At 40.2% G+C, this 23,149-nt stretch overlaps 1 protein-coding gene across 1 annotated transcript in view; it reads left to right on the top strand.

The window, feature by feature from the left end:
- LOC124802817 (TNF receptor-associated factor 6-like) overlaps window positions 1–23,149 on the top strand; it is a 110,581-nt gene that overhangs the window by 39,190 nt on the left and 48,242 nt on the right. The window contains exon 2 of the mRNA XM_047263822.1: window positions 14,401–14,521. Coding sequence (XP_047119778.1) covers window positions 14,454–14,521 — 68 coding nt within the window. The 5' untranslated portion in view covers window positions 14,401–14,453. The remainder of the gene's footprint in view (window positions 1–14,400; window positions 14,522–23,149) is intronic.

Genomic DNA, 23,149 nt, shown 5'->3' with positions numbered 1-23,149 from the left:
CTGTGCCATAGATCCTGGCATTATATCCTATAATGCAGCAGCCTTTACCCAACAAGTTGTACGGTTGATAGCCGATAGGATGTATTTATAGCTGTTGGATTCTGGCAAAGGTCCAACCAAATCCAAGTGAGCGTGATGGAAACGTCCTGGTCTCACAGTGGGAATACGTGGTGTCCTATTGTACTGTGCAGATATGGGATGCACGTGCACAACCATTTCCTGTAGTCTGCCGTAATTCCTAGCCAGGCAAAGTGTTCTGTAATCTGGTTCACAATAGGCCTCATAACTATTCATATTGTTCTTGTGCCCCAGCCAAACCACCGGAAGCAGTGTGTGCTGGGGGCATTAATTCAAGACATATAGTTTTCCCTACCATTTATGTTTGATATCAGTTGAAAATTGAGCAATAAAATCGAGATATTGGAAGCAGTGGGGGAAAATGTTCCTGTTAGGGTTGCACATGGCACAGGCCAAAAGACAGCAATCCGTGAAAATTGTGAGAGGCTGGCTCTAGATGTCTTCCCTGATGCATTTTACCACACTGTAAAGTGTTATAAACATGTTGTCGTAGACTGGTCACAACTGTTGGGATCTTTTTAACTTGCAGGGGAAAGAACAGAGTGGTTGCTGGATACCATTCACTGATTGTTGCAAAACTGCACCGATGGTGGGTTCCCTAGTGTCAGCAGTGATTGACAAGTGGGCCATGGGAGAGGGATGAGCCAACATTACTGTTTGCAGTAATGACCATTTAATTCAAAAGCTCATAACAAGTTAGCTGAATTAATTCAGTCCTTTCCTCCACTGGCCTGATCACCTATGACGAAATGCAATGACCTAGAAACTTTATTTCCTGTTGTCATAAGTGGCATTTTTTGGTGTCAACTGTTATGCCCAACTGTTTTGTGATGTTAAAAACCTGTTCACGGTGATCTTCATGCTCGTGTGGAAGAAGAAGAAATTAGTACACTGTCCGTGTCTGGAAAGCAAAGTTTGTGCAGTGTGGAATTGATAAATCTCTGCCACATTTTTCAGTTGGAACATCGTGTACTAAAATTCGAGTAACCCAAAGGGGGATAATAATAGTAGTTTTAGGAATGTTCTCTGTTGCCATTGATATTTGCAAGTATGACATCTTGTCACCCGTGACAATGAAAACAGAGGCAACCAAATAGGAAATGTGTTGGATGTTTGCTACCAGATGTCAGTCAGGAATGGTTCTGGCATTGAGGGCCCTATAGTTCCTGGACATAAGAATGTGCCATCCCTTTTGTCGGCCAACTGAATCAGTGAAGCCCGAGAGCTATTCGAGCAGCAGATTTCATACCAATTTATCTACAACTGCTTTAGCGGTCAGTAACTTGTCTGGGAGAAGGCACAGTGCCTTATATAAGACAGGAGGTCCCTCTGTGGTTTCAATTAAGTGGACCGTGCTACCTCTAACACCATGGTGGATTAAGAGTTGAGACGCATTAAATGAATATGTGGAGGTGTCACAGTCATTGGTTGGACTGTCAGAAATTGCACAGCCATGAATCTGTATATGTGATTTGTAGGTGCAGAATGGAGGTTTTTGCAGTGGGTCAGCAGAGTAGACTGCAAGGATTCTAACAGCTTTATGCATTGCTGAATGATGTTCACAGGATGTTTCAGGAAGCAGCACATCTTCACATTATTAGAAGTGTCTGTCGAATCCAAATTCAATATAGCCTGGGTTAAAAATTCATCGAGGCGAGCATACTCGTTGTCACCCCCAGGGATGTGAAAAAGTTCTGTATTCTGATCTGCAGGTCCTCTATGTTACGTTGAACGTCTGTGATGGTTTAGTCCTCTGTCCGTGTCCTCCATGTTCATGGCAGGTGGAGGTAACAATTATAGGAGCTGACATTTGGTGTCTGCTAGATGAGTTCATCGCTCAGATAGTGATGCTTATAATGATGAATTTGCTTCTTGTAATGCAAGAACCTTCTTCTCTGGGGGGACAGTGCAATTTGTTTTTTTGTCTCTAGTTGCTCTTTGAGTGACGAGTGTAACTGCTGAAGCGTCAGTGGAAGGTATTAGTGAGCCTTGGGATAGCCTGAGTAGAGGTCCCTCCATCACGACCAGGATGCAAACACCAGACATTCCACAAAAGTGTACTGTTTTTCACAAATCCGGTCACAGATAAAAATGGCGAAGAAAGTCTACTCCTAACAGTGGTTTGCTCATGTTCACCTGTATGAAGGTCCACTTAAGAGTCTGACTGTGGCTAAAATCAGTGTTACATATGGTACTACCATACTGTATGTTGTAATCTTTAATCTGTTTGCCACTTCGAGGTGAGATGAAATGTATGCAGTTGGTTGAATAGTAGAGGGGCCTGGAATAGTGCTGAGTTCAGAGCCAGAGCCTATCAGGAAATTCTGGCTCATATGCCGTCATGTAGATAGTCGGCCACTGCCAATGGCAGAGTGTGGGACCAGACTCATTTGGTTCACAATGATGGTTCTACGGCACACTTTAGCAGTGTCGCAACCTGTGAGAACTAGTGTAAGTCACAAGCGGCAGTTGAGTGTTCACAAGGAGGAATGCCCTTGTGTGTGGCGGTGCTGAAGCGTGCATAGAACTAACAGCTGTGTGCAGTTGTACTCTTAGAGTTGGGCAGTGACCAGCAGCTCATTGTCAGATGGGCGCGGTGTACCTCGACCACCAGAGAGTGATGACTCATATCGGTAATGTCAAGTGTTCCCGATACTTCTCGGGAAACACCTGGTGCAGGGAAGGATGAGATGGCTGCTGCTGCTCCATGTGTCGCGTGTCAGCACGCATCTTAAGTGAATGTGTGTTCTCTGTAGCTGTTAGCCACATCAGTGCTCAAGATGGCTGCCATGAGTAAGTACTGTTGGTGGACACTAGGTATTGAGTGCAACCATTTTGTAACATGAAAACACAGTCTGCTAATCATAGCTTAATTTCCTGTAAGAGTCCTTCACTGCATGTAAAAAATGTATCAGTTTCGTGCGACAATTTACTTGTTGTTGTTGCCCACAGTGTAAGGTCAGGCATTAAAACAGGCATCGACAATGTTCGTAAGTGGTGCCAAAGCTGTTAGGGTGTCCTACTGTTCAGCTGTTCAGAGTAGATAGGTTGTTGGATTTGCTGTTTAGGTAATTTATCAAGTCTTTGAAGCAATGCAGCTTCAAACTTGTTGCAAGGCGATGGTGAGAGAGTGACATCACTAATGGCAGCTGCATGCTCACAATAAAGTGGTGCAGGTGTAGTATGAAACATCATTCAAAACGTTGTTTGTAGCGAGCACTGATTTGACAATTATAAATTGAACACGTGGCCTACGGAAGCTTTGGAGGAGTGTGCTGTACAGAGCAATGGTTGGAAAGTGTCTGTAAGGCACCAACAATGTTGATACTGGGGTATCAGTGAACAGAGCCCCACCAATCAGCTGTAATGTGATAGCAACCCTAGAAATCAACTGGCACGACTCTGCCAGCTCACCTCCATCGACGGTTCATAACTAATTCATCAGCTGAGCATCCGGCACAGGAGCACACGTCACAATGGAATAAGTAAGGCGTTGCAGTCACAATTGTGTACTGGTATTGAGCTCAGGTTCTGTAACACCTTAGCTGTAGTTCCATCAAAGAAAATTTAATCAAGTCTGTGAAAGGTTTCACTGAATGTTGCCACATGTCATCAGCCTGTGCAAGAATAGACATGAGAAGCAGTTGATAGTCAATTACACTCGCATTTTCAGGCTTAAGTGATTCCATAGGGTTTGATGCACTATGCAGAGCTTGGAACACACCATTCAAAGGCCCCAGTAGATTCAGATGCACTTTGATATTCGTCGCCTCAGCAATAAGCCAGGTGTCATGTTCACTGAGTTTGCACAAAAGAAACTGTTGTTGCGGATCACCAATGTAGGAATTCGGTTGGCGATGAGTATGAATGATATTCAGGTGCTGAAGCCATGAACTGTTCACTTTAACACTTTATTACACTCAGTTCCACAAGAAAGTGTATGCCATTATCTGTATGAGATAAAAGAGACTATTACAAATATATTTTTACATGAAAATACATGTTATTACTAATTGCAAAATTAGCTAATAGTCAATCCAATTGCCGCCATTATCAATTATAACTTGGCACCTTTTAGCATGCTTTTCATGAGATTTTCTCCATATTCTCTTGGTATCGTTTTCCATATCATCCTGACTTTATATGACAGCTGCTTCAAAGCATATACTGGCTTTCCTTTAAGCTTCATCTTAACCAACACCTAAACATTTTTGATAAGATTTGTATCTGGAGACACTGCAGGCCAGTCCATTATGGACATGCCATTGCCTTGATTCCACACTGTACAGAGATGGCTGCAATGTTTCCAGTCATTATCCTCTTGAAGCATCCAGTTTGCCTCGTTTCAAGCAAATAGCTTCTTAACAGACCTCAGAAGATATTTTGATAAATACTGCACATTTTTCAGCATTTAAATTGGCCATAAAGAAGTGCAAATATCCAGAACTGCTACTGACAAACTGAAACATTCAACTCTCACAATGTTTATCTATACACTGTGCAAAAGCGTGTTGAGTGCAGATTCAAGACCACTACAGATGGTGCAATTGCTACACTTAACATTATGGCATACACTTTCTTGTAGAACTGACTATAACTCTTGTACACCTAATATAATCAGAGTACACTTTACACCGTAGCTCGAGACACGAGAACAATAGCGCACAGGGCAACAATGACAATCACTTCCAAAACGGCACACATTTTCATTGTTTTTTGTGTCGATACTGGCAGTTGCTGTCAATGTCAGATAGGAGATGGTGACAGCATTTTAAATCTTTAAATTTGGTGAACAATTATTTGCAGAGCTGAAAATCAAATTTTTGCAGTAAAATTCCAGATACAAAATCTGAAAAATGAAAACAGAATTGGCAGCTTGAATTTGACTCTGTATTTTTCTCTTCCACTTGCTCTTCAAACAGTACTTTGTTTTTCTCTCCTCCAAACATCACAAGTTCAAAATCATTGATCTGTACTCTTTTAATCATCATTATTTTCAAGTCCACCTTCTCCCCATCTGACTACCAAAAACTTGAAGCAATATAACTTTTCTTGCAACCTTGCATGTATGTTGTTCAATTTTTTTTTTTTTTTTTCAAGTTTAATTTTCCTTACACTATCTCTTCAATTTTCCCTCTCTTTTAAATGTTTCCAGTTCAGTTCAGTTTTTTAGTTAATATTGATGATTTTTCCCTTTTTCTTTTCCCATCCTTACTTGTGGTGCTGCCTTTGGGAATAGTCAGACATTTATATCTTCAGGTTCTTAAAATCCATCCCCCTAACCAAAAGTTCAGGGTGCTGTCTTCCACTGAAGACGAGGCTGAGCCCCTGAGCCTCACTTCACCTGTCTCTGTGCCAAGGAGAGGCAAAACAATAGGGTAGAGGTTTATTAACCATCAGCAATTCAGACATACAGCAAATGCCAGCAAGGGATGGGAAGGAACACCATATGAATTCAGTGTGTATGCCTGAGCTACTCATTCAACATGCTGAACAGACTGTTCCAGCAGCCATTGAGGGAACAAGATGGTACCAACTACAGACGGCAGTGCACAGTGGGACAAATGATGCCCGTTATCTGGGCTCTGAGGTCACACTTGGACCACCCCAACAACTGGCGGAGAAGGTTGAAAACATTGGCCTTGTTCACAGAGTTTCAACAAAACTCGAAGCCCGCAGCATTTTCCCCAGAACAAATCGTGGTACCCTGGTTCTGAGCTGAACGGAAGGTTTCAACCAGAGACTGTGATGGATTCTGTGACAACTTGTGCTGTGTCTACCTAGACTCGTGCCAATGAGTTGAGAATTGTAGGATCCCCAAAATGGCCAGATGTGCATTACATATCAGAGGCTGCTAACCAGGAAGCTAACTGTGTGTGAGGTACACACAAGGGGAATTTGGATTGGGTAACTCTCCATCCAGTCCAAACAATGACACCTGTTGGAGACCTGTAAGTATCAGACTGAGATCCAAAGAAATGTCATCCGCAGGCATGAGCTTTAAAATCCTAGTCGTTAACTGCCGAAGTCACAGGGTTTGAAGTACTCCTAAAATGCAGTGCAGCTCACATAGTGCTAGGTATGGAATGCAGATTAAAACCTGAAGTTGACAGCAGTGAGAGTTTTGGGCAAAATTGAAACATATATTCAAAGGACAGGTTAATGGGAAATGGAGGTGGTGTATTTGTTGCAATAGATAAGAAACGCAAATCTGCTTAGATAGAAATTGAAGTTTCATGCGAGATTGTTAGAGTAAGACTCACTATCAGAGATGGCCATAAAACTGTAACTGGCTCCTTCTATCAACCACAAAACTGACTTCCTATTGTAACTGAAAAATTTGAGGAAAAACTCAGTTCACTTGTACATAAGTTCCATAATCACACTGTAATCATCAGAGGCTAGTTTAATCATCCAAAAATCGGATGGGATAATTGCAGTTTTCTGAATAGTGGGCTTGACAAGACATCCTGTGAAACATTAAAACTTGGCTTCTCTGAAAACTACCACGAGCAGATAGTTTGGAATCCTCTGATTATAAAAATATCATCAGTTCTAACAACAAACAGATGTGACCTTTATGAGACTGTCCACAAAAAACTATCTGTGACTGAAATAATTATAGCAACAATGGTTACCAATGTACAAAGGGTTTCTAAAATAGGTTCAGTAAACTAGACAAAAAAGCAGTCTCAGTGGAGGACATGGACTTTAGGCACAGTACAAGAGCATGCAGAGGAACTATGGTTCAAGGTTAAAAAAAAATTGACCTTGCACTGGACAGATATATAAACAGTACAACAGTTCATGATGGGAGGTACTCTCCATGATATATAGTCACTGTATGAAATCTTCTAAAGAAACAGTGACAACTGCTTGAGAGGTTTAAAACGAAGCACAGGCCTTTATATAGACAGATGCTGAGTGAAATGTATTTGACTGTCAAGAGAGCAATGTGTGACATCTTCAGTGACAACTGTAACAGAATATTGTTGAATGATCTTTCACAAAACACAAAGAAATTCTGGTCATATGTAAAGGCAGTTAGTGACACCAAAGTTAATGTCCAGTCACCAACGGATGAGGTAGGAACTGAAATCTATGGCAACAAAGCAAAATGAATTGCTTAACTTGATTTTTAAATATTCCTTTGCAAATGAAACCCCAGGAGAATTTCACTAATTTAATCCTTGTACCACAGAAAAGATAAGTGAAATAAGTACTACTGTCAGTGGCATTGAGAAGCAGCTGAAATAATTAAAACTGAATAAAGCTCCAGAGCATGATTCTACACAATCTGATTCTACACTAATCTCATGGCTCGGTTAGGTCTTGTTTCAACTATAATCTGTCGGACCCACAAACAAAAAAGTGCATCCAGTAGTTGGAAGAAAGCACAGGTCACACCCATCTACAAAAAGAATAATAGAAGAGAGAAACAAAACTATTATCCAGTATCACTGATATAAATTCATTCTATACTCTTAGAATATATTCTGAGCGCAAACATAATGAGGTACCTCAAACAGAATGACTCCCTCCTTGTCAACCAAAATTGATTTTGAAAACATTGATCATGCGAATTCCAACTTGCATTTTTCTCACAACACACTGAAAGGTTTGGAACAAAGCAGCCAAGTGGATGCAGTATTTTTTTTTTATTTCCAAAAAACATTTGACACAGTACCACATCTACGCTTATTATCAGAAGCATGATTTGATGGGGTATCAAATGAAATTTGTGACTGGATTGAAGATTTTTGGTAGGGGCGCTGCAACAAGTTGACTTGGATGGAGAGTCACTAGCAGATGAAGAAATAACTTTGGGTATGCTCCAAGGAAGTATGTTGGGACCCTTTCTGTTTATGCTGTATATTCATGACACTGCGAATGACATTAATAGTAACCTCAGACTTTTTGGAAATGCTGCACTTATCTAAATGAAGTATTATCCAAAAAACCTGCACAGATACTCAATCAGATCTTGACAAGATTTCAAAGTGGTGCAAAGATTGGCAACTTGTTTTAACTGTTCAAAAATATAAAATTGTTCGTTTCACAAAACCGAACAAGTAGTATCCTATCACCGTAATATCAATGTCACTGCCGGAATCAATCAACTCATTCAAGTATGTTGATGTAACACTTTGTAGGGATATAAAACAGAATGGTCACATGAGTAAAGCAGGTGGCAGACTTCAGTTTATTCCTAGAACACAAGAAAATGCAATTAATCTACAAAGAAGATTGCTTGCAAGTGGCAGGCTTCAGTTTATTCCTAGAACACAAGGGAAATGCAACCAGTCCACATAGGAGATAGCTTACAATTAGCTCATGCAATTCATCCTAGAATATTGCTCAAGTGTGTGGGACCTGTACTAAATAGGGCTAACAGTAGTATTGAATTACAGGTTTGTTTGAGCTATGGGAGAGTGTCACAGAGCTGCTGGAGAAACTGACCTGGTAGTCTCTTGAAGATAGATGTAAACTACCCTGGAAAAGCCTATGTACAAAGGTTCAAGAAGCGTCTATAAAAGAGCACTCTTGCAATATGCTACAACACCCAATGCATCACTCTCTTAGGCACTCTGAGGCCCAGATTAGATTAATTACAGTACTTATGGGGGCATTTGAACAATTGTTCTTTTCGCACGCCATACGCGAATGGAAGAGGAAAAACTGGTGTAATGAGACATAGCCTCTACCATGCCATTCAGAGTGGTTTGCAAGGTATAAATGAAAATGTAGATGCAGGTGTCCTTTACTTGTGCTTGCTTACAGTTCTTTGATTTTCCTGCAGTAGGCTTAGGACTACACCTCAAAACAGGAGGATTTTATTCGATTTTTCTAGGTTCATATTCAATTGTAGAATTCACCTTACCATGCAAAGAACCAACTGCAATATCTTCAGTACAATTTTCATGTTTACTTAGGGCGAGCTGTTGATACAATTTGATGAAATCCTTGATCCGACAAATAACAGCTACTTTGTTTACTTCCTAATTACTTTGTATGCTTCAACACAGCTATTTTGCATATTCATAAGTAAGAAGTCATGTTTGTTTTCAATTCAGTCCACAGTTCACTTTTAATAATGTAATCATAAAGTTTGCATTCTTCATCTCATTTCACTTGTACACTTTGAGTGTTAACAGTTTGGTGATGTTGGTGTCAGAGTAAAATCACTTAACTTAATATCCATAGCATTACTCCCTCTTAGTTTGTCAAATAAAGTAAAATAGTATATCTCATATAGAATTGCAGTGGTTCTAAGAGACATGCTGTCTATTATTGCTTTTATGGCTATATACTAATAATACATAATTGTTGTTGTTGTTGTTGTTGTTGTTGTTGTGGTCTTCAGTCCAGAGACTGGTTTGATGCAGCTCTCAATGCTACTCTATCCCGTGCAAGCTTCTTCATCTCCCAGTACCTACTGCAACCTACATCCTTCTGAATCCGCTTAGTGTATTCATCTCTTGGTCTACCTCTACGATTTTTACCCTCCACGCTGCCCTCCAATACTAAACTGGTGATCCCTCGATGCCTCAGAACATGTCCTACCAACCGATCCCTTCTTCTAGTCAGGCTGTGCCGCAAACTTCTCTTCTCCCCAATCCTATTCAATACTTCCTCATTAGTTATGTGATCTACCCATCTAATCTTCAGCATCCTTCTGTAGCACCACATTTCAAAAGCTTCTATTCTCTTCTTGTCCAAACTAGTTATCGTCCATGTTTCACTTTCATACATGGCTACACTCCATACAAATACTTTCAGAAACGACTTCCTGACACTTAAATCTATACTCGATGTTAACAAATTTCCCTTCTTCAGAAACGCTTTCCTTGCCATTGCCAGTCTACATTTTATATCCTCTCTACTTCGAAAATCATCAGCTATTTTGCTTCCCAAATAGCAAAACTCCTTTACTACTTTAAGTGTCTCATTTCCTAATCTAATTCCCTCAGCATCACCCGACTTAATTCGACTACATTCCACTATGCTCGTTTTGCTTTTGTTGATGTTCATCTTATATCCTCCTTTCAAGACATTGTCCATTCCGTTCAACTGCTCTTCCAAGTCCTTTGCTGTCTCTGACAGAATTACAATGTCACTGGCGAACCTCAAAGTTTTTATTTCTTCTCCATGGATTTTAATACCTACTCCGAATTTTTCTTTTGTTTCCGTTATTGCTTGCTCAATATACAGATTGAATAACATCGGGGAGAGGCTTCAACCGTGTCTCACTCCCTTCCCAACCACTGCTTCCCTTTCATGCCCTTTGACTCTTATAACTGCCATCTGGTTTCTGTACAAATTGTAAATAACTTTTCGCTCCCTGTATTTTACCCCTGCCACCTTCAGAATTTGAAAGAGAGTATTCCAGTCAACATTGTCAAAAGCTTTCTCTAAGTCTACAAATGCTAGAAACGTAGGTTTGCCTTTCCTTAATCTAGCTTCTAAGATAAGTCTTAGGGTCAGTATTGCCTCATATGTTCCGATATTTCTACGGAATCCAAACTGATCTTCCCCGAGGTCGGCTTCTACTAGTTTTTCCATTCATCTGTAAAGAATTTGTGTTAGTATTCTGCAGCTATGACTTATTAAACTGATAGTTCGGTAATTTTCACATCTGTCAACACCTGCTTTCTTTGGGATTGGAATTATTATATTCTTCTTGAAGTCTGAGGGTATTTCGCCTGTCTCATACATTTTGCTCACCAGATGGTAGAATTTTGTCAGGACTGGCTCTCCCAAGGCTGTCAGTAGTTCTAATGGAATGTTGTCTACTCCCAGGGCTTTGTTTCGACTCAGGTCTTTCAGTGCTTTGTCAAACTCTTCACGCAGTATCATATCTCCCATTTCATCTTCATCTACATCCTCTTCCATTTCCAAAATATTGTCCTCAAGTACATCGCCCTTGTAAAGACCCTCTATATACTCCTTTCACCTTTCTGCTTTCCCTTCTTTGCTTAGAACTGGGTTTCCATCTGAGCTCTTAATATTCATACAAGTGGTTCTCTTTTCTCCAATGTTGTTGTTGTGGTCTTCAGTCCTGAGACCGGTTTGATGCAACTCTCCATGCTACCCTATCCTGTGCAAGTTACTTCATCTCCCAGTACCTACTGCAACCTACGTCCTTCTGAATCTGCTTCGTGTATTCATCTCTTCCTGTCAATCTCGTTTTTGAGACGTTTGTATTCCTTTTTGCCTGCTTCATTTACTGCGTTTTTATGTTTCCTCCTTTCATCAATTAAATTCAATATTTCTTCCGTTACCCAAGGATTTCTACTAGCCCTCATCTTTTTACCTACTTGATCCTCTGCTGCCTTCACTACTTCATCCCTCAGAGCTACCCATTCTTCTTCTACTGTACTTCTTTCCCCCACTGCTGTCAATTGTTCCCTTATGCTCTCCCTAAAACTATGTACAACCTCTGGCTTAGTCAGTTTATCCAGGTCCCATCTCCTTAAATTCCCACCTTTTTGCAGTTTCTTCAATTTTAATCTGCAGTTCATAACCAATAGATTGTGGTCAGAGTCCACATCTGCCCCTGGAAATGCCTTACAATTTAAAACCTGGTTCCTAAACCTCTTTTTTACCATTATATAATCTATCTGAAACCTTTTAATATCTCCAGGGTTCTTCCATGTCTACAACCTTCTTTCATGATTCTTGAACCAAGTGTTAGCTATGATTAAGTCATGCTCTGTGCAAAATTTTAACAGACAGCTTCCTCTTTCATTTCTTACCCCCAATCAATATTCACCTACTATGTTTCCTTCTCTCTCTTTTCCTACACTCAAATTCCAGTCACCCATGACTATTAAATTTTCATCTCCCTTCACTATCTGAATAATTTCTTTTATCTCATCACGCATTTCATCAATTTCTTCATCATCTGCAGAGCTAGTTGGCATATAAACTTGTACTACTGTAGTAGGTGTGGGCTTCGTGTCTATCTTGGCCACAATAATGCGTTCACTATGCTGTTTGTAGTAGCTTACCCGCACTCCTATTTTTTTTTATTCATTATTAATCCTACTCCTGCATTACCCCTATTTGATTTTGTATTTATAACCCTGCATTCACCTGACCAAAAGTCTTGTTCCTCCTGCCACCGAACTTCACTAATTCCCACTATATCTAACTTTAACCTATCCATTTCCCTTTTTAATCTTTCTAACCTACCTGTTTGATTGAGGGATCTGACATTCCACGCTCCGATCCGTAAAACGCCAGTTTTCTTTCTCCTGATAACAACGTCCTCTTGAGTAGTCCCCGCCCGGAGATCCGATTGGGGGACTATCTTACCTCCGGAATATTTTACCCAAGAGGTTGCCATCATCATTTAACCATACAGTAAAGCTGCATGCCCTCGTGAAAAATTACGGCTGTAGTTTCCCCTTGCTTTCAGCCGTTCGCAGTACCAGCACAGCAAGGCCGTTTTGGTTATTGTTACAAGGCCAGATCATTCAATCATCCAGACTGTTTCCCCTGCAACTACTGAAAAGGCTGCTGCCCCTCTTCAGGAACCACACATTTGTCTGGCCTCTCAACAGATACCCCTCCGTTGAGGTTGCACCTACGGTACGGCCATCTGTATCACTGAGGCACGTAAGCCTCCCCACCAGTGGCAATGCCCATGGTTCATGGGGAGGCTTTTCTCCAAAGGTCTCTTTAATTTTCCTTTAGGCAGTATCTATCTTACCCCTAGTGAGATAAGCCTCTACATTCTTACATTTGTCCTCTAGCCATCCCTGCTTAGCCATTTTGCACTTCCTGTCGATCTCATTTTTGAGACGTTTGTATTCCTTTTTGCCTGCTTCATTTACTGCATTTTTATATTTTCTCCTTTCATCAATTAAATTCAGTATTTCTTCTGTTACCCTAGGATTTCTTCTAGCCCTCGTCTTTTTACCTTGTTCATCCTGTGCTGCCTTCACTACATCATCCCTCAATGCTACCCATTCTTCTTTCCCCCATTCTTGTCAATTGTTCCCTTATGCTCTCCCTGAAACTCTCTACAACCTCTGGTTCTTTCAGCTTATCCAGGTCCCATCTCCCTAAATTCCCACCTTTTTGCAATTTCTTCAGTTTTAATCTACTGTTCATAACCAATAGATTGTGGTCAGAGTGCACATCTGCCCCTGGAAATGTCTTACAATTTAAAACTTGATTTTCAAATCTCTGTCTTACCATTATATAATCTATCTGAAACATGTCAGTATCTCCAGGATTTTTCCATGTATACAACCTTCTTTTATGATTCTTGAACCAAGTGTTAGCTATGATTAAGTTGTGCTCTGTGCAAAATTCTACCAGGCGGCTTCCTCTTTTGTTTCTTACCTCCAATCCATATTCACCTACTATGTTTCCTTCTCTCCCTTTTCCTGCTGACGAATTCCAGTCACCCATGACTATTAAATTTTCGTCTCCCTTTACTATCTGAATAATTTCTTTTATTTCATCATACATTTCTTCAATTTCTTCATCATCTGCAGAGCTAGTTGGGATATAAACTTGTACTACTGTGGTAGGCGTGGGCTTCGTATCTATCTTGGCCACAATAATGCGTTCACTATGCTGTTTGTAGTAGCTTACCCGCATTCCTATTTTCCTATTCATTATTAAACCTACTCCTGCATTACCCCTATTTGATTTTGTGTTTATAACCCTGTACGTTATTGTAGTAGTAACATATTATTGCTGAAACAAATTACATAGGATAGGCTAGAGGTACATGTGACCAGTGTGGCAATCAACCACAAAGAATTTGTGGAAATCTGTCCCATGTGGAGCCAATAAGGTTAAAGAACTTTTAATTATAGAAAATATGTTTGAAGTGGTTTATAGTATATTTGAGTACACTGGATGAATAAATTTCATTTGGCTCAATTAATATTCAGTAACAAAAATGTTCTACTAGGAACAAAACTGAAGCTGTATTGTACATACCAAGGAACATCATTACTGAATAGCAATCTTTTTACAGATAGTAATTTAGAGGAATCCATTGCCAGTTACTGTCCTGTTGTGAAACTTTATTTATTTTTTTTTTTTGCCTGTTGACCATGGTGAGAAATGAAATTTTTGAGTGGTGGCCTTAGTTGAAATGTGCCCCTTCACTCCTAGTCACTGAAATTTGTGGCCAACTATTCCAGTATGTTATCATTTCTGTCATAACTATTATCTGCTAACTAAATTCATTCACCTCACAGTTATCCAACTGTGTCTTGTTAAACAATGCTCCAAACGCTTTTTTCCCTTTGTTTTTGTATAGCTGAATGTAAAAAATATTACTATCTTTCCTTACAGGGAACATAGAACACTTCAGTAAATTGGAAAAGGATATTGCAGACCAAAATCACATGATTAGATATTTGATTCATTTAATGGAGATGCATTATAGTCAAAACCATGATAAGATGTACTTAAGGTAAGTCACAGATAAATTTATTAAATATACTACCTCTTTTTTGCCTGCATTTCTTCATCATGTTCCAAAAGTATTAAACAGCTTCACATGAAGATATATACTATCTGACTGCATAATGGTTATTCTAACAAACCCCAACACCTAGTCAGTGAGTGCATTTTTTATTGATACAACATATAGTCAGTTTTGTGGTAATGAATTTTGTTTCATCTTTTATCTACAGTACTATTGTATTTACTATGCTTTGGCCTTCTAAAGTCTCCATTGCCATATTTTCTGTGGCTACAATGCTATGATAGAAAAATTTCATACTGCATAATAACATTCATAGGGAACTGGTAAACAATTTGAAAAAGATACTTAGTAAGGAAGTGAACAAGTAATAAAGGAGTGAGAAACTGACAGATTTCTTCTGAGCACTAACATAACACTTGGAAAGGAAAACTTAACTCACTTGACACACTGATGTATAACAAGAATGACACCATATCAACACTGGTACTTCATTTGCTTGATAATATTTTAATCATTTTTTCTCTGAATAGCTAGAAATTGAAATTTTCTATTCAATACAAGTTATGAAATCTATAAACTATATTTTATATTTACAATACCTTTTTTTTATTTGTAGAATAAGTAATTTCCTCTCAGGAAGGTAAGTACTGGTCAGTGTGGTGCACGGATCATACCATAACAGAGACAACACATTGATATGACAGTATTGCTTTATCACTCACAACCAAACATACAAAACACCACACGGTACAAGGTTCTAAAGTGAACTGACTTCCTTGGAGTCCACCCAACCCTGCACTCAGATGCACGAGTTCACTGCTGAGAAGCATTGTTCATGCTAGTGTCTTCACAATATTCTATATTGATGGAGAAGGGTAAATGAGAAATATGTACAGCAAATAATTATTTTACACTAGGTGGGTAGGGGTGGGGTGGGAGGGAGTAGTTGTCAGCGTGCATTGTTGAACAGGTGGGCCGAGTCCAAATGTACTCGACCAGCTGTATCTCGGTCAGCTGCCAAGCAGGACATGGCTGGACCATTTTTCGGTATCAGTCCAACTTGATGAAAGTTTCCAACCAAGCTGTGGCCAGATATAAAGAAAGAGACAAGATTCACTCAAAGCAGGTAGCAACGGAGGCTGGAACAGCTAGGATAGTGCGTTGGTAAGAAGGATATGAAGCTGTCTGTGACATGGAGCGTGGTAGCTGTTGTGATTCCCTCAGGACTGCAATAGTGAGTACGCCATCTGCTGATAAATGTGAAGATATAGCGATATAATTGATGTTCATAGGTAACTGATATGTATGTGTGCGTGTGAGTTGTTCAGCTCACATGACTGTCACGTGACTGTCATCCACTATCAAATCACTGTCTACAAGTTTTGCCCAGATATTCTCTGGATTAAAGTATCACATGTCAAGTTCAACGACAAATGTCTCCTCAAAGTATGAATTAGCCATCTCCATTGTACCAGGTGTGTGTGTGGAGTGAGGGTTATGTAGATGAGGTGCAGAGTAACACTTTGATATGTTTATTAAAACCAAGCTATTTGAAATGTACATTCCATTACCAATCTCAGCTAACATTACATACTCTCTTTCTTGATCAAAGGTTGTTAATTTACCAAAACAACTTTTGAAAAATGATTAAACCTTTTACCATTAAATCTAACTCAATTGCTCCACAAAAGAACTCATTTAAATATGTATCCACAATCAACATGGATGCATATGATGGAAACACAGTGGGTGAATAACAGCTGGTGCAGTTTAACACCCTCAGTTCTTTAGCACTAAAGAATGTACCGTAAAACTCAGTTGTAGATTCAGATGTAATACCACTCCTGTTCTCGGAGTTTCAGCTGAAGAATTCAGCTAGTAGCTGTTTCCCATTTTGTCCATATTAACAGGAACAAGCCAATGCCCATCCAACAAAGTTCTGCCCCCAAACACCAATACTGTAGCCCGCACCAAACGTACTGCCTTCCATTACCCAGCCAGCACCAGACACATCTTGTGCCAAGCAAACCTTGCAGTCTACGCTTCCTGCTCAGTTAAATACTTCTGCATTGCAACCATGTTTAAAATGAACTCTGCACTTTGGTCCATTGATAGTAACCAGGCCAAATATCTCACAAAATAAGCATCAAACGAAAAAACTACAAAATACGAAACTCGTCTAGCTTGAAAGGGGAAACCAGATGGCACTATGGCTGGCCCGCTATATGGCGCTGTCACAGGTCAAACGGACATCAACTGCATTTTTTTAAATAGGAACCCCCATTTTTTACTACATATTCGCGTAGTACATAAAGAAATATTAATGTTTTACTTTATACAGCATATTTCATGACATGTGGATTGGTCATCAAAGCCTGCACATTCACCGGATCTGACGTCCCCGGATTTCTTCCTGTGGGGAAAGTTGAAGGATATTTGCTATCGTGATCCACCGACAACATGGGTCAGCACATTGTCAATGCATGTGCGAACATTATGGAAGGCGAACTACTCGCTGTTGAGAGGAATGTCATTACACGTATTGCCAAATGCATTGAGGTTGACGGACATCATTTTGAGCATTTATTGAGTTAATGTGGTATTTACAGATAATCACCCTGTAACAGCACGCATTCTCAGAAATGATAAGTTCACAAAGGTACATGTATCACATTGGAACAACCGAAATAAAATGTTCAAACGTACCTATGTTCTGTATTTTAATTTAAAAAAGCCTACCTGTTACCAACTGTTCGTCTAAAATTGTGAGCCATATGTTTGTGACTATTACAACGCCATCTATCACAAAGCAAAAAATATGGTCCAACTAAAACAGTCATATTTCTTTACGTGCTAAACAAATTTGTAATAAAAAAATGGGGGTTCCTATTTTTAAAAAACGCAGTTTATATCCGTTTGACCTATGGCAGCGACATCTAGCGGGCCAACCACAGTGCCATCTGGTTTCACCCTTCAAACTAGACAAGTTTCGTTCTTTGTAGTTTTTTTGTTTGACGCTTATTTCATGAGATATTTGGCCTGGTCACAAACAATGGACCACCCTGTATAACAGAGCTGCGAACACAGTTTGAAACGATGAGATGTCCATCCATCACTTCCAGCAGTTCATCCATGCAACATTACAGGCACCACTGCTTATGCCCACCCAACCACAAATGTGGTTCATGGTATTGAAGAATATATTTCACCAGCAACAAGTCATCAACAACCATGAACAACTCACCTTGGTGATAAGCAATTTGGACCAACAAACCAAAACATTGGTCTGCACACGCCACCAGACAGAGCTTACAACAAACTGAAAAATGACCTAATGTCCTGCCATACAAACCATCAATCTCAGTGACAAGCAAGAACTATATAAGGAGAAACATGATGACAAAAACTCATCATAGTTCTGCTACACCTATGTAATTTAATGAACAGTTTCTCAGTGTCCAGTGATTTGTTACTACACATTTGACATCAATAGCTACTGACCTAAGTATGTATGGCATTGGCAGTACATGACAATAAGTCACCCAAAAAATTACTGCAGATCACTGATAGAGTTTACAAAATGTTTGAGTCACCCACAACAGGGCCAGCGCAAGCTCAAGTGCTGCCTTGGGTGAGCTGCTAAATTGCGCCCCCCCCCCCCCCCCCATCTTTTTTTTTTTTTTTTAACCCAACATTTGTGGAATTTTATTTAAACAAATCTGTAGGAAATGTCAGCAATCAATTGCAATTTTTGTTTTTACTTTTCAGATCTACGTAGGTTTCAGCCACTGAGTGGCCGGTCTCAAAGTTTTTAATATGTGCTTACATTTAAACCGTCATGTTGACAGTTATGTTCAGCATGACGGTATAGATGAAAACATAACTCAAAGCATTGAGAATAGCCACACTGTCCCGAAATCTATGTAGATCTGGAAATAAAAACAAAAATTGCGACTGATTGGTGACATTCTCTACAGATTGGTACAAAACAGTCGCTGAGCACCAGCCCAAAAATGGAGTCAAACCTGATTGAAGAAATCTAGCTAATTTTAATAAGCCTTGTGAATTTGCAAAAATGTTCAAATGTGTGTGAAATCTTATGGGACTTAACTGCTAAGGTCATCAGCCCCTAAGCTTACACACTACTTAACCGAAATTATCCTAAGGACAAAGACACACACCCATGTCCAAGGGAGGACTCGAACCTCCGCCAGGATCAGCCACACAGTCGGCTTGGCTAATCCCGCACAGCATGAACTTACAGTTAACGTAAATAAACATTTTTCAATGGTTGTGAACAGATAATGTATTCAACGGAAAACAAAATATATTTACAATTTAATGATAATTTGGTTTGAACAATAATATTTACAGTAACTATTTAATGTTGAACAAAATAAGAAACAACACAGTAAATAACCAAGACATTGATTATTATACAAAAATTTAAAGAAATACTAGACAAACCGAACCTTTCTGGCTTTTGCTTGTGCAAACTCTTTCACACAATCTGTGTAATTTAAGTTCTCTGCAAGCTCGTGCTCAATCGATATTGTTGCAAGATCATTCAAACGAGTTTGGCTCATCGTTGATTGGAAGTATGTCTTTATCAATTTCCAGTTTGAAGAAACTCCTCTCTCGACTCGCAACTGTCACTGGGAGTGTTTAAGGAGAATTCTCAGAGCAATGATAACATTAGGGCAAAAACTATGTCTTCCTATAAACTTCAGAGTCTCTTTTGGACCTATTCCTGGTTTCAACAATGTTGAAAGCACTTTTAGTTCTTCCCTCAATTCCAGAGCATCAATGTCGCTTGACTCATGATCTTGCAAAATCGCTGCGAGGTTTCTACACTTTGTGTCCAGGCTGTCAGGAGGTGCATTCTTCAGGTCACCAATGTTGTAGAGAATATCAAAATAATCACAATGGGATTTCAGTTGATTGAATTTCTCATCCAAATATGCGGTTACTATATCTAGAAGATAATAGTAGAATTCAATCTTGTAACGTTTTGTTGGGTCATCTATTGTCTCATCCCTTCCTTCATAGGTAAGTGTATTGGCTTCTTACTTCGTCGCTGGGAAACGCTTATCCGTGGTAACGTTAGATCTTCTAGGTCTAATTCTGTAGCCAGTTCTTTGGAATCCATCAAGAAAGACACAAACTTTTCTTCTGTTCTGCAGGTCTCAAAATATGCTTTCGTTTTTTCAAGCATTTCCACTGCCTCAGAAACATTTATGTCAATGGTCTGGAGGGTCTTACTGACTACACTGATGTGAAGCAGAACGTCGTACCAGATTACCAGAGAAGTGAAAAATATGTAATTTTTTTATTTGATTCACAAGTGACGTTGCTTCATGAGCGGTCATGCCATCGAATTCTTCTGATATCTGAACCAGTGCATCATAAACGCCTCCAATTTGAAACCTCGGGGGAGTAAGTGCATCGATGTGACTTTCCCATCTTGTATCGTTTAATGGCTTCAGCAACAGGTTAGGCAGATACTTCTTCAAGACATCCCAACATCGTACGGAGGACGAGAAGAAGTCATACAAGCTTGTCGAAAACATGGAAACAGCATATTTAGAAGACATAGCAGCATCGTTTACAACAAGATTCAATGAGTGACTGCTACATGGTATATAAAATGCTCTCTTGTTCATATCTGAAATTCTTTTCTGGGGACCAGACTTCTTTCCTTTCATGTTAGCTCCATTGTCGTATCCTTGCACTCTCATATTACAGAATAGGATTTTTTTATCTTCCAAGAACTTGAGTACGACCTGCGTCAAAGTGGAGCTTGAAGAATCGGGCACTGGAAGAAATCCCAGGAAATGCTTCCAAATTCGGACATCGTACACCCCGTCGAGTCTTGTCTCCTGGACGAAATGTACCACAACTGTCATCTGCTTCACTTTTGAAATATCTGGTGTGCAGTCCAGAATTATACTGTAATATTTTGCAGATTTCGTCATTAATAGAATGTTGTTGGTTATAGATGATCCAATAACATGAATTATTTCATTCTGTGTTTCTTTTCCAAGATAATGATGACCCTTGTTCTCACCTTGCTTTGTTCTGTGCAGGTGCTCCATCATCACAGTGTTGAACTTTCTGAATAATTCAATGAGTTTCAAGAAGTTTTCATTGTCAGGCTGAAAGAGTGTATTTGTACTTCCTCTCAAAGGCAGACATTGCAGACCCAGGAAATGAATTATTGCTATTAAGTGCTCAAGAACATTTTACCAATGTTCGCTTTCAGTATTCAGAAGCCTTTGATGATCGGCGTTGACAGTTTGTGACTTTTTCAGTCCCTCGGAAAACACGATCCTCTTTTTATGTGAATTCAAATGCTTGGTAGAGTTCCCGTGACTTTCGGGATACAAAGCAATCTGCTTCCAGTTGCTTATACTGTTCTTTACAATTTTTACTGTAGGTGATGAAAAAAGTTTGCAAAAAAAGCAGAACACAACATCCTTGATCTTTGATTACACCAACCAATGTCTTTCTGCTCCTTCTAAATTCTTCAGAGAATAGCTGTAGTGCACAGGGCTGAAACGCCGGTTGTCCGCGTTTTTAGGACATTCTTCAGCTTCCTTAACGCACTCGGGAGGACCTCGCATGACCAAAGTCGTTCGAATGCAGTCGGTAATAATTTCCGGCCATCTTCCGGAATCTGAGTCAATTGTGTCTTCCAGTTTAGGCTCGCCTTCAATCACTTCTCCGGTGGTGAGTACTTCGGCTGATGCTCCTCCGGTATTTTCAGAATCGGGTTGCCTAATTTCAGTTCTGCCTGATGTTTCAATCTCGAAGCTGTCATCACAAAGCAGGTCTTGAGTCCAGACGAGGTCTGTTGAACATGTTGTAGATGGGCCACCGTCAGCATTGCTGCTATATGCGGTTTAACATGTAACCACAGTATTGAACATTGCATTCAAATTTCCAAATTAGATTTCGTCTTCCGCAAAATCAGTTGTGAGTAAACTCACAGCGCGTAACAGGCTGGCAGCGCTCCACTCATAGGAATACTGGCGTGTACACCAGACTGCTTACCCCTCTCTGTTCCTCCAGCATAAACACGACGGTGCTGCCAAAGTGGAAAGGAAGAAATTAGCCCTCCTCCCTCCCCTTGTTCAACAGGGGCGGCCGGCAGTTACTAGAGGCGCCATGCCACAGTTCCCGAAGCCGCTCCCTCCGAGGTTTGGTTCTGAATCCCCTCTTGGGCATGAATGTTAAGAAAAAAAGGGGGGCGGCAGATTTGCCGCCCCTCGGAAAGTGTCGCCCCATGCGGCTGCACATTTCGCACGTGCCTTGCGCCGGCCCTGATCCACAACAATTGCCATGACATTGGTGGACCACTTCTGACTGAGCTCACCAGAGACGACAACTCTGGACTGTGCAGCCGTCATGTTATGATACCCGTTGAACATTCCAATTACATTTGAAGCTCAGAACCACAGTGGGAGCACTGGCAATATAGATGCACACACATTAGCAATTATAAGGTGCTAATAGTCGAACTCAGGAAGAGCTCCCATGGGGTATGATGGTGTGACAAACATTTTCGCCAACACACTGTGAAATGTAGCTCACTCTGATGGCAAGACAGTCCACAGTAGCAGTGCAGTGTCTACACACCATAAGCAGCAGCCACGTCCTTACATACACTCAACTGCATCAAAGGGACTGTCTGTGTCAGACAGTCTTGTAGACTCTGGTTCCAACATCACCACGCTGCCTGTCGGCCACACACTGGACGACAAAAAGGATGTTCTAGTGTCGTTGATGGCAATCATCAACTCTATGATCAATACTTACAGAGATAAAGTTCAATGTTGGTTCCTCCAGACAATTCACAGGGTCATTTGTAGTCACTGATGTCTCTGAATCTGTTGACAATGTATACGCCTCTAATAAACACAGCACAACTACAACACAGAAACCTTCGGAGGACCATGGAATTCAACCATCAAGTGAACCGCACATCACAACAGCATCAAACACAATACAGCACACCACATCCAAACTACTTGTCCCAATATGTGCATGCAAAATTGCACCCAACCGTTTAACAGAGACGAACACAATTTTTGAAAAATTGTTGTAGACTGGAATCATTAGCCAATCTGACAGCCCACAGTCTTTGCCTCTACATCTTGTCCACAAGAAAGACAGCTCGTATAGGATGTGTGGCTATTACTGGGCCTTAAATGTACGGTTGATACCAGAAGGGTAACCGGTCCCCAACATACAGGACTTCATGTGCGCACTAGCTGGTGTACAGGTTTTTAGCATCCTCAGTTGTAAAAAAGCATACAACCAAACACCAGTATCGACTAGTGACATTCTGAAGACTGCAGTGATCATGCCATTTGGTTTATTCGAATTTTTATTCATGTCTTTTGGACTCAAAAAGACCGCTCAGTCACAGCAACATTCCGCAGATGAGGTACTCAAAGGACTTTTATTTTGTTTCACTTACTTAGGTAACATCTCGGTGTTCTCCCTCGAGCTAAAGGTCATGAATAATATTTTTACAAAGTACATCAACAGCTGTTTAACTATGGAACAGTGGTAAATGCAAACAAATGCATTATTGGGAAGACTCGATCC

This window comes from Schistocerca piceifrons, chromosome 6 (assembly GCF_021461385.2).
Source record: "Schistocerca piceifrons isolate TAMUIC-IGC-003096 chromosome 6, iqSchPice1.1, whole genome shotgun sequence".
Classification (NCBI taxonomy): Eukaryota; Metazoa; Arthropoda; class Insecta; order Orthoptera; family Acrididae; genus Schistocerca; species Schistocerca piceifrons.
This window is presented reverse-complemented; position numbering and strand designations above follow the sequence as displayed.